Below are 12,505 nucleotides of genomic sequence, written 5' to 3' on the forward strand. Positions count from 1 at the left end.
ATTTATGATTTCCAAGACAGAAAAGGCAGCTCTGAGATATCCAAATTATTAGTATATTTATTACACATATATTAATAGTTCTGAAAATCATAATTTTCCTTCAAATGCAAAAGCAAGTAATTAGACATGGCAGGGAGCCCTTGGAAGAAATGGAATCAAAAAAAGCAATAATCATGGTCACTTACTACTGAAGACTTGCATGTCTTGTGACCTCATCACCAACACTGTCTTCTGTTTGTAGATGGACCCTTGCAGCTACCATTGGCATTTAATAGATTATGCCATTGTAAGGAAAAGAGACAGATAGAATGCAAAAGTAATAAAAATAATGTATGGCAGAAGGTGCTGGACTTATTCTCTCCAAGGTAAATATTCACATTTAACAAAAATGGTGGCCCCAATGCAAGACCACTACCAGAAGATTTAATGTCAACTAATTAGAATGCTTCTTTGAGCATGAACAGTTCATTGCTAGTTTGGAGGGAAAGCCAGGCCAGAATACTGACAGACATAAAAATTAGCTTAATGAAAATGATAGGGAACTTAAGTTGCTAAATGAAAAACTAGAATTCCACAACAATTACCAGCCAAATGAATCAAATATTTATAAGAAGGTAGCATTTAGCTGCATCACAAGTAAAGTACAAGTGAAACTTAGAGAAATGTAGGGTTTTTAACTTCATAAAAGGACAGTTGAAATTCAGTTTTATGCTGATAGTAACAATCTAAAGTGCTTTTATTATGTTCTGAAGGTTATTTGTGGGCCAAAAATCTTTGATGCATTTCAACTATTCAGTACTGATGGAACCATACTGATTAATGATAAGCACGTGATCCTGAAGAGATGAACCGATCACCTCCATAATGTTCTCAACAGATCATCATCAACCAGTGTCGAAGCCATTGACCATATATTTCAGATTTAAGTCAATCCATCTCTATTCCAATTCCCAACTGAAGAAGAGGTGTTGAATGCCATTTGGCTATTCTGTGGTGAAGAGCCTCGTTCTAATTCTATTCCAGCTGAGATTTACAAGATGGGATCCATTGTCCATACAAATGCTGACAGAAACTTTCCAAGTTATTTGACAAGAGAACACTATTGGGGACAGCTAGGTGGAATACGGGCCCTGGCATTACGAGGACCCAGTTCAAGTCTGATCTCAGACATTTGTCATTTTATAGCTGTGTGATCTTGGACAAATCACCTAATCCTGATTGCTGGCAAAAAGAAAAAAAGAAGAGAATGGTGTTTGATAATGTCTCCATTGTTCATTGGAAAAGGAAATAGTTTATCCTGTGAAAATGAGAGGGGGTTCTCTCTCTTAGTCATTGCTAGCAACATTCTTGTCTGAGTCTTTAATAGGCTGATTCTTCACCTTGAAGATTATTTCTACCTGCAAGCCAGTGTGGCTTCAGAAAGGGCCAAGGAACAGTCGATATGATGTTTGCTGTTTGACAACTCCAGAAGAAATGCCAGGAGCAAAACAGAGGTCTGTACACAATGTTTATTCATCTAACCAAGATCTTTGAAATTGTCCATTGTGAGGACTTACGGAAAATTATGACAAAATTTGATGTCCTGGAGAAGTTCATCAGTATTGTACATCAGTTTTTTAATGGCCTGCTTACACAGGTTCTGGATAATGGGCGATGCTTTTGTGTTTTCTCATTCACCAATGAAATGAAGTCAGGTTACCTGCTTACTCCCATAATTTTTAGCATGATGTTTTCAATAATGTTTTCAGACACCTTCATTAAGGACCAAAATGGCCTCAGATCAGGTAAATTACTTAACTTGAAAAGGCTACAAACCAAGAATAAAATGGAATAAGAACATTTTGTTGGCACTCAGTGCAACCTCTAAACTGAAATGGCACAAAGAATGGATCAATTCTCTGCCATTTGTGTTCATTTTAGTTTAATAGCTAACACCAAGAAAATAGGTACTCTGATCTCTGGAGAAATTGAATAGGGAATAGATATTAAGGAATATACTTTTTTCTTAGCAGTACATGGTACCCACCCAAAAACGGACAATGTATTAGGGCATAAAACCTCAGAATCATGCATAAAGTCAGAAATAGTAAATGCTTCCTTTTTAAGACTATGATGTAATAAAAATTATATTCAACAAAGGTTTTGGGAAAGGTAGATTAAAATCTAATTGGAAATAAATCTAATTCTAAAAAATGAGTGGGTCAAACAACAAATCACAGAAACAATCCATAATTTCATCCAAGAGAATGACAATGAGACAACATACCAAAACCAAAAATATGCAGCCAAAGCAGTTTTTAGGGGAAATTTTATATCTCCAAGTAGCTACATGGAAACAGGTTCTCCTCCAGTCAGTACCACACCTTCTATATATGGAATCATCAGTTGTAGCAAAGGGAAAAATTTTGAATGCTGTGGATAAGTTTACTTACTATGGCACTACCCTTTCCAGGGATGTCCACGTAGAAGATGAAGTTGATGCTTGGGAGGCTCTGAAGGGAAGATGAAAGATATAAAAGATACTTTGGACTGCCTATCAAACTAAATGTCTATAGAGTCATGCTGATCTCATTGATTAATGCCTGTGAAACTTGGAACAGTCTACCAATGTCATGCCAGGAAACTGAACTGCTTCCATTTGAATTATTTTAGGAAGATTCTGAAGATATCTTACCTAATAAGATAAGTTAGAAAACACTGAGGTCTTTTCTTGGGCTGAATGGTTAAGCATTCAAATTGTACTTTAGAAAGTACAACTGTGATGGAATGGTCACATTGTTTGAATTACATTTATTCAGTTTATTTATTGTTCAAGTATTTTTCTAATGTACATTTGCCTAAAAGATATTTTATGGAGAACTTACATAAGGCAAGCACTCACAAAGAAGTGATACAAGGAAACTCTCAAGGACCCTCTGAAGAACTTTGGAATTGATTACAAGACATGGAAGACATTGGCATAGGACTGCCATAGTATACTATATATGCTTACATATGTTAGGAACAAAGTAGAACTGCAATATTAATATTTATTTGGCCATGGAATCACTGGATTCTAATTGGCACATTCTAATTTTTGAGGAATTGATTGATTCACAAAATGTTTTATCTCTCTTCTGCTTATTATTTTTCCTATTTTTTCTTCCATCAGTCTCATTTCTTTTCCAATTTCCCCCATTTTTTCATTTCCCTTATAAAATATGTTTTCTCTCTGATCTTGAGTGAACTCTGACCATTCTCCTTCTGGTTTGAGTTTTGCAAACATCCAATTAGTTTGGGTCTGACCAACACAACTGTAGTATTGCCCTGGTTGAAGCTGCTGACCACAGCCCTTGTCATCTTGCTGGAAGGACTTCCTCCTGATCCTGTTACCCCGTCACTATAGAGTTTCAGGTTCTGACTGTACTGGACCTTTAGTTCTTTGAGTGTTTATATTTGCCCTGCTACACAAGTCCAGGTCCAGCCTCAGTCTCTACTGGCATTGTTACCCAACTCTCAGATCAGAGTGACACACTTTATAGGCTCATTTTTGTTCCTATTCTCCCCTTGGTGTACAATCTCAGATAATCCATATTCCATGTTTGGTTCACAGTCACAGGCCCCAATCTCGTCTCAGTGCTACAAAGCTCAATATAGGCCTTCTGGTTGGATCCTTTTCCCACTGTCCCTGGACTCTGGTTCTCTCCCTATGTTGACTGGGTTGGAAAAAATGACTGGAATTGAACCTTGGATTTTCTTTTCACTACTCAATCTGTTGCTGTTCTTCCCTATTTGTTGGTGCAGTGGATATAGACCTGGTTCTGGAGTCAGAAAGGCCTGAGTTTAAATCCAGCCTCAGATACTTACTGGCTTTGTGATATAAAGCAAGTTTCTAAATTTCTATATTCTTTTTTAGTTTCCCCTTGAAAAGGATAATCAGAGGACTTCCTTTTCACAGTTGCTGTGAGGATTAAATGAGATAATAATTTTAAATTGCTTAGCCCCTAGCCTGATACACAGTAAGCACTACATAAATATTATGTTAAATGTTACATGGTTACTATCATTATTATTTATTGGAGTAGTAGTGAGAGAGAGTTGAGCAACGCTGCTTCACTTCACTCCACCATTTTTTTCTTGTTCTTTTATCTTCTCCTTTTAAAAATGTAATTCTTTCCTTTTTGCTTCTACCCCTCAGTATTTTCAGCAGATGACTCCTCACAAGCTGCTTTACCAAAAGTATTTCCTTGAGTATCCTTAATCATGGATTGATAGGTGAGGTGGAAGTTGTGGGAAGGAATGAATCCAGACTATTACTAGAAAGATGTTGGAGGACAGAATAATTTTCCTCTGAGTCAAAAAAAGGATAAAGGATGGAGGGTCATAGATTTAAAGCTGAAAGCTAAATTAGAAATCTTCTAGTCCAATCCTCTCATTTTACAGTCAGAAAACCAAAGCCTAGGGAATTTAACTCATTTGCTCCAGATTAAACTGGTTTTAGGCCCTTTTTCTTTCAAATGGCCTTTTCACCTCTACTTTTATGGATAACCAGTTTTCTTCTATCACTGACCCACAGAAGCTGTTTTCTTATAGACTTTTTGTTTGCCAAATTTAGTCTCTATGAATGGCATTTGACATTGTTGACATCTTAAAATTCCTTATTTCCTGTATTTCCACAATGCTGTGTTTTTTTTAACTTTCTTCTAAACTCTAACTGAAAATGAATCCCATTTCATATTATTGGCCTTCTATTCATCTCTTTCAACTGTATATTTTTATGAGCTTACCAATTTTCAACTCTTCTTGCTTCAGTGTCATTTCAGATTCTTATGGTACATAGTATGAATAAATCATTTTACTTGCAGCATAATAGAATAGAATAGAAAGAATACTGGATTTGAGGGGGGAAAAACCAAACCCAACAATAAAAAAGCTGGTTTCAAATACTGGATCTGCCACTTGGACTATCTGTATGATCTTGAACAAGCTTCCTTATATGTAAATTGAGAAAGGTGAATTAGTTGCCTTTAAGGTCTCTGAGTTCTTGAGTTCTAAATCCTATGGGAATACATGAAATAAATGAATATAGTCCTTTGTATGTAAGTTGAAGAGTTGATATTCTTCCATAATTCTCATATAATGCTTGAAATGAATTAAATACTTATTCTAGATTACATTAAATTCAGCTTGTACTTCATGTTTCCCCTAGGAGAGGATACCATGTTGCCTCTACTGACACAGGATTCTAATTCCAAAGCACAAAGAGGAATTTTAAGAAGAGCTGTGTTTTCTGATGACCAGAGAAAGTCTCTGGAGAAAATGTTTCAGAAACAAAAGTATATCAACAAAACAGACAGAAAGAAACTCTCCATCAATTTGGGACTAAAGGAGTCACAGGTACTAATGGATAAAGTATCCACAGACTTTTATCTTGGATTCATGTTTTATCTTTGTGTGCAAGCACCTAACTGTAGATATTTAATACATGTTTGTCAAATGATGAACACAACTGAATCTCCATTAATTTTAGCTCAGTCAATCAAAAAACATTTACTAAGCATTTACTGTGTGCCTGACACTATGCTAAACACTGAGGATATAAAAATATTTGTTTTATGTTATGTGTTGTAGTTCATATATGAAAACTAGTCTATTTGCAGATATGCCTACCTTTCATTAATGGGCTCATTGGTTCTACCCTAATAACTAATGAAATACTTCAGATTATAGAAGAGCATAGAGCTTCTTTGTCTCTGTTTTTAGCTGAAACCCTGTTAGGAGATTTTAGTTTTTGCTGTCTTTCTCTTCCTTTTTCAAGATCTGAAAGCTTAATTATAGTTTGTGTGTGTGTGTGTATCTGTTATGTCTATATGTGGTTTTACTTTTATTTTTGAGGTAATCACTCTCTCTTTCATTATGCTTTATAGAATATATGCTCTGCAGGTTGTTTTTATCTTATAACTTTTCCTTTCCCACTCCTTTCATTTTCTCTCTCTCACTGAGACCCAGCTCCTCTTTGATCATACAATTTCCCTGACCATCCTTCCTAGCACAGGTTGATTTTTTTTTATTTGTATCTTCTTCTCTTTCCCTGTCTCTATTTTCCCTCTTAACTCAGTGTTTATCATGGGAATGTTGGAATAATTCTTGCTACCCATTGCCACAACTAGACTCTGCCTCTTTTATTTTTACCCAGTAGCCTGCCACTTAATCAAATCTACAATTAACAATCAAAATTCTATTAGCTGTTGTTTATTATCCGCTAGTACATTTCCCATCTTTCCTCAAAGAATACAGTGTCTAATTCAGTTTTTCTCTCTTCCTCAACTATTTCCCTCCTGCAAAGGACCTCAATATACATACTGACATTTCCTCAAACATTTTTACCTCCCAATTACTCAACTTTCATTTCCTGTGACTCATAACACATCTACCCTTTACTACACACAGAGATGGTCATACTCTTAATCTTATTTAATATTTTACTTTTTCCAATTACATATAAAAAGTATGTTAACCTTTTCCCCAAATTTTGAGTTCCAGATTTTCTCCCTCTTTTTTCTTCCCTCCATTGAAAAGGCAAAAAAAATCTGACATAAGTTATACATATATACTCATGGAAAACAAATTTCCATGTAAGTCATTTGGTGAAAAAAAAACACAGGAAAGAAAAATCTAAGAAAAATAAAGAAAAAGTATCTTTGATTTGCTTTCAGGCTCTACCAGTTCTTTTTCTTGAGATGGGAAACACCTTCATCATAAATCCTACTCAATTGCCTTGGATCATTGTATTGTTGAGAATAGCTAAGTTATTCATTGTAAATCATCGTACAATATTGCTGTTACTGTGTAAAATGTTTTCTTGGTTCTGTTCATTTCACTTTGTATCAGTTCATGCAAATCTTTCCATGTTTTTCTGAAAGCATCCTGTGTATCATTACTTAAAGCACAGTAGCATTCCATCACAATAATAAAGAAAAGATCCCATTATTGAGGAAGTGGCTTCTAGATGTAGAATGCTGATCTCAATGGAAGCTGAAAAGTGAGTAAGAGAGTGAGAAATAGCTAGTACTCCAGTTTGCCTAGAACATGGTAAAGACGTGTAAAGGTAGATCTAATTTGACTTTCAAGTCAATGAAGGTCATTAATTGCAAGTTTAAGCCATTTTTGTTTTATTATTTAGGGAATAAGGGACCCTTAAAGTTTTTGAATAAAGGAATAACATAGTTATATCTAGATATTAGGAACATTTTTGAAGCTATTTGAAAGATGGAGAGACTGGAGACAAAACACCTAAAAAACTACTACTATGGAACAGGAAAGAAGGGTCTGAACTATGTAGGTGGGCATGCATGTGAAGAGAAGTTACTGAATCTGGAGTTAGAGAAGCTGGATTCAAATCCTGTTTCTAACACTTGCTTCTTGTCTTGAATAATTCACTTAGCCTCTTCATCTGTAAAATGAGAGGCTTGGACTCATTGGCCTATGGAGTCCCTTCAATCTCTTTGGAAGATATGTACATTTAAAATTGACAGAACTTGGTAATTAATTAGATGGGGTGAAAGAGAAACTTCCAACTTGGAAATCTGTTTTTTTCTGACCAAAATCTTTTAGTCTTTTTGTTTGTTTGTTTTCCCCCTTTCCTGCTTTCTACATGATTTTAATCCTTCCTATCATCTAATTTGCTCTTTTCACCAGTTCTCTCATTTGTGTCCCTACACAACTTAGCAAGAAGTTCTTGCTAGAAAGAACCTTAGAATCTCTTCTCCAATTGTCCTTTAACCCTACTTGACTTTTCTATTTTTTAAGGCAACTTATTTTATTAGTATAGGGAACTCCCAGCAAAAAACTCCCTCTATCAATGCAAGTCAAAAATTTTGAGTCACATAGTTATAAATATAGAATGAAAAGGATTATTTAGAGACATCTTTTAGGCTATCTATATCTACATTTCTAGATATCATTTATTTATTTATTTATCTATCTATCTTCAGAGATATGGAAAATCTGTACATAGCACATATCTTTGCTAGGTACTAATTATATGCAATACTGTCTGACATTTTATGAAAAGTATGTGTAAAAAGTTACAAAATTTAGTAAAAAATGTCAGGTTTATCTGTTCTTTTCGAATCATTTCAAATCAAATCTTTGACACAGATAGAGGAAATAAAATAATTAATTGAAATGTAAGACCATTTACTTATTCAATTATTTTTACAACTAGGTGAAAATTTGGTTTCAAAATAGAAGAATGAAATGGCGAAATTGCAAAGAAAAAGAAGTACTTTCCAACCAGTATATCAAAGAAGAAGGTTTTCAAGAGAAACAGATTTCAAGATCTACTCTAGGCTTTACATCCTCTTGCCCCAGAATATGGAAAGTATCTCAACAGCACTCAAATTCAAGATGGAGGGAAATTTCACCAGAGCCTCCAGAAAAACTAAACCATGAAAATTCATTGCAGCTACTTCCACAAGCAAATTCCTATCATTCATTGTATTTGTACTCTGAAGTAGACACTAGAGAAAAGGAAATTACTGCAGCCATATGAAAAATAACTCAAAACTATATATTGATTACAAAAGCAGAAATTTGGAATGGATACTCTTTTTAAGCTAACAAACAATACAGGAACACTAAAAACCAATTAGTCTTGTATTTTAGCAGTATCTAAGCTCTTAATATCACTGGATAAAAAATGTGAGAATTGTTGTTTTCAGAATTATTTTCCATTTTCTTTTGTTTTGTTGTTCTTATGCTGTTTGTAGTGATATAGAAACTACAGGGAAATATAAATGCAAAATGAACCCCAAATTTGGCTTTGTTTTATTTCACTGCTTCACATTTACATATATGTATGTAATTTGTATTTGTAATTAAATCAATGTAAGGGCTTCCCCTACCAATGCAAATCACAATCCAAATTGTAATTTATTAGATTTTCTTTTATAGTTGCTAGAACCAGCCTGGTGATGAGCTTCTCATAAATTAGCAAGGTTAATCCATGGACAAAAGACACACATTCAATCACCAAGTCCATACTCAAAATCTCCAATTTTACAGCACCTGCTAAAACTTACTCATCTCAAAAACCTAGGATCACCTCTACATTAAAATGAGGTGTTGGAGTAGGACTTTAGTTGCAGTTATATGTACTTCCATATATATATATACAGATAGATTCATCTTTATAGCACTTTGTCTATATGTATCTACATGTATAAGGCTATATGTTTATATAATTGTATACATAAACACATACATATAAAAGTACATAGGATAATAGTATCATGGATTAAGAGCTAGAAAAGAACTTATTTATTTTATAGATTAGGAAGCCTAAAATGGATGTCAATCAACAAATATTTATTAAGTATTTATTATGAGCCACACATTGAGTTGTGTTTTGAGGATATGAGGACAAAAACATAATCCCTGAACTCAAGGAACTCATTCTAAATGGGAAAACAATGTGCAAACAACCATAAACTGAGTAAATGCAATAAAAGTCACTTCAAACATGGTCATTTTATTAACAGTAACATGTATAACCATTAACTAAGCAAGTCAGACTGGCCACCTCACTAAGGCCAATGACCACAAAAAAAAATCCTCTTTATTGACATGTAGGAATGGGGGGGGTGGGGATCCGGGTAATTTTGAAATAATTGGCTGTATTAGGAAAAATGGGGTGGCTATCATCCCCTTCTCTGACAATTAAAGAATATTGTTTAATAGGACTCATCTACCTCATGTACCATCAAGTTTGTTGTCCCATAGGGAAAGATTTAGCATCCCTTTATTGCACAAGGACAGTCAAGGAGAGATGACTTGTCTTTTGGGAGGATGGCACCAAGATAAGCTGGTTGGCATTTACAGACAAGAAGATGTCCGAGGGGTTAATTGCAGGAATGATAATATTTCCTTTCAACCATATACTTAAAGTAACTTGGAGGGAAAACTGCATTTCTGAGCAAAGTGTATTCAGACAGATACTAATTTAATTATAAAACTAAATACATCACAGAAATCAATTACATTGTAAAATCAATATTACAGAAATCAATTACATTATAAAATCAATATTACAGAAATCCAGAGTCATTTTTCACAATGCATAGAAGATACATCTAGAATAAATAAAAGGTAATCCTTAAAGTGAAGGAACAAAGAATGAACAGTTTCAGAAGGTGAAATTTGAGCTTGGTGGTAATAGTCACTAGATGTTATTGAGAGCTCTTTGACAGAATGGAAATGCTTCGTAAGACCAACTGGAAGTTTATTGTAATAGCCTAGATCAGGGGTTCTCAAACTTTTTAAATAGGGGGCCAGTTCACTGTTCCTCAGACTGTTGGAGGGCCGGACTATAGTAAAAACAAAAACGTTGTTTTGTGGGCCTTTAAATAAAGAAACTTCATAAGTTTCTGAGTGAGGGGGATAATCATCCTCAGCTGCTGCATCTGGCCCACGAGCCATAGTTTGAGGACTCCTGGCCAAGAAATAAAGTGATGAAAACTTGAACCTGGGTGGTTTGGTTATAGAGAGAAATGGATATAGGGGAAATGTTGTAAAGGTACAAGCAACAAGACTTGGTAAAAGACTGGGAGAATTTAAGTGAGTAGTAGAGGATGACATGAGATTTCTACTCTGAGTGACTGGCAGGATGGTTGGTATCATAAATAGTAAGAGGGAAGTTAAAAAGATGGGAGGGTTGGAAGCACAGGGAAAGGGAGAGATGATAAATTGTGTTTGGGACATAATAAGTTTGAAATTTAAAGGATCCCCAGTTTGAAATGTCCAAGAGGCAGTTGATAATGTAAGACTGTAGCTCAGGAAAGAGGTTGTATTGAATTAGTAGTAATTTAAACCATAAGATCCGACAAGCTCACCAAACAAGTTATAGAGAGAGAAGAGAAGAAAGCCACGGACAGACTCTTAGGTGATACCCATAATTAGTCATAGGAAGACTCAGCTATGGAGACTGAAAAGCATTCATAGAGTTTGAAGGTGAAACAGGAAAGAGTAGTGTTATGAAAACTTAGAACAGAGAGAATATCCAAGAGAAGATGGCTGATATTATTAGAGGCTGAAGAGATGTCAAGTAAGAGGAAAGAGAAAAGACCATCAGATTTGTCAATTAAGAAGTCACTGGCGATTATGGAAAGAAGTTTCACTTGAATGATGTACTTGAAAGCCAGATTATAAGAGAATTTAAAAGAAAGTAAAAGGTGAGGAAGATGAGACAATCATGATAAATAAGTTCTCAAGGAATTATATATGAAAAGGAGAAATGTAGGGTGAAAATTATTAAGAATGGAAGCATCATTCAATCCTGACTTTTAAAGAAAACAATGGGGGAGATTGTGGGATATAACTGCGGGTCCAATCTGGTGGAGGAGGTAGGATGGAATGGGTTCATCGGTGCATGTTTTGATAAAAAAAAAAAAAAAAAAAGAAGGATGGAAGGGAGATGAAGGAGGAGATAGAAAGTAAAACAGCTGAGTGATGTGAAATGAGGAAGAATTGAGGACTTTCTAGTGTTGGGCCTCTTTTTGTTTTATTTTTTTGTTTGTAATGTATGAGGCAAGATCTTCCAGTGAAAGCTGAGGTGACTGTGTAATGAGAGTATGGAGGGAGAAAAAAGTTTGAAATAGCTTGGTGAGATAGTGAATTGATTAGTGAAAAAATGATTGTCTTGTTGCAGTTAGGGGCAGTTAGGGTATAATTGAGATTATACAACATTATTGGTAGTGATTTCCCCTGGTTTCATGATTTTCTCCAGTTCCATTTAACAGTTCATGAATTCTGGAAGAAAGGCAGCAGATGGTGTGAATAATCTGAGGATAAAATTATGGGTCAAAGAATCAAATATAGAAAGTAATGTAAAGTAGAACTGATTTACTAAAAGGTCAAGATAAGAATAAAAGGAGAAGATAGTCAGTACAAAGATTATGACTAAACAGAAATTTCAGGGGGAGAGAATTGGAAGTCACATTGAGGACTAAAAAGAGAGTTAATAGTCATAAGGCAGAGGGGAAAATGTAAGGATAAAAGATGATCAAATAAAGAATTTTAGAGTTCATGAAAATGTTGGTGAAACTCTTCTGGGTATTGGCAAGATCAAAAGTATGATGATTTTTCATCTGGATTCCATCATTTACAGAAACTCCTCTTCCAAGATAAACACCAACTCCATTCATTCTCCCTTAATATCCCCCCACCCTTTGGGCCTTTCCCTTCCAGATCCTCCATTTAAGGAGGGAATCCAAGGAAACTATCTCATAATATTTCATAATTGCTCTCCAGAGAGCAACTCTGAAACTTTTACCTTCTCAGTATTCCCTGCCCTTACAGCCCTTACCTCCTAGATTCTCTAATTAAGGAGGGGGCCCAGGCCTAGCTATAGGAATTCAATATTCCCTAAGTCAGGTACCCTTCCCATCCTATCCTGCTTTTTTAAAAAAATATATTATCTTACCCTATAATATCATTAATTCCTTTAGAGCAAAGCCTATTCCCAGCA

General features: G+C 35.0%; 1 protein-coding gene across 2 annotated transcripts in view; it reads left to right on the forward strand.

The window, feature by feature from the left end:
- The window catches only part of DBX2 (developing brain homeobox 2), a 45,136-nt gene extending 36,016 nt beyond the window's left edge, over positions 1 to 9,120 (forward strand). The window contains exons 2-3 of one of the 2 annotated variants that reach the window (XM_031940405.1): positions 5,189 to 5,376; positions 8,207 to 9,120. In XM_031940405.1, coding sequence (XP_031796265.1) covers positions 5,189 to 5,376; positions 8,207 to 8,533 — 515 coding nt within the window. In that variant the 3' untranslated portion in view covers positions 8,534 to 9,120. The remainder of the gene's footprint in view (positions 1 to 5,188; positions 5,377 to 8,206) is intronic. The other variant, XM_003771372.3, reaches the window with a different exon arrangement.
- Positions 9,121 to 12,505: the final 3,385 nt, after the last annotated feature.

This window comes from Sarcophilus harrisii, chromosome 5 (genome assembly GCF_902635505.1).
Source record: "Sarcophilus harrisii chromosome 5, mSarHar1.11, whole genome shotgun sequence".
NCBI classification, from domain to species: Eukaryota; Metazoa; Chordata; class Mammalia; order Dasyuromorphia; family Dasyuridae; genus Sarcophilus; species Sarcophilus harrisii.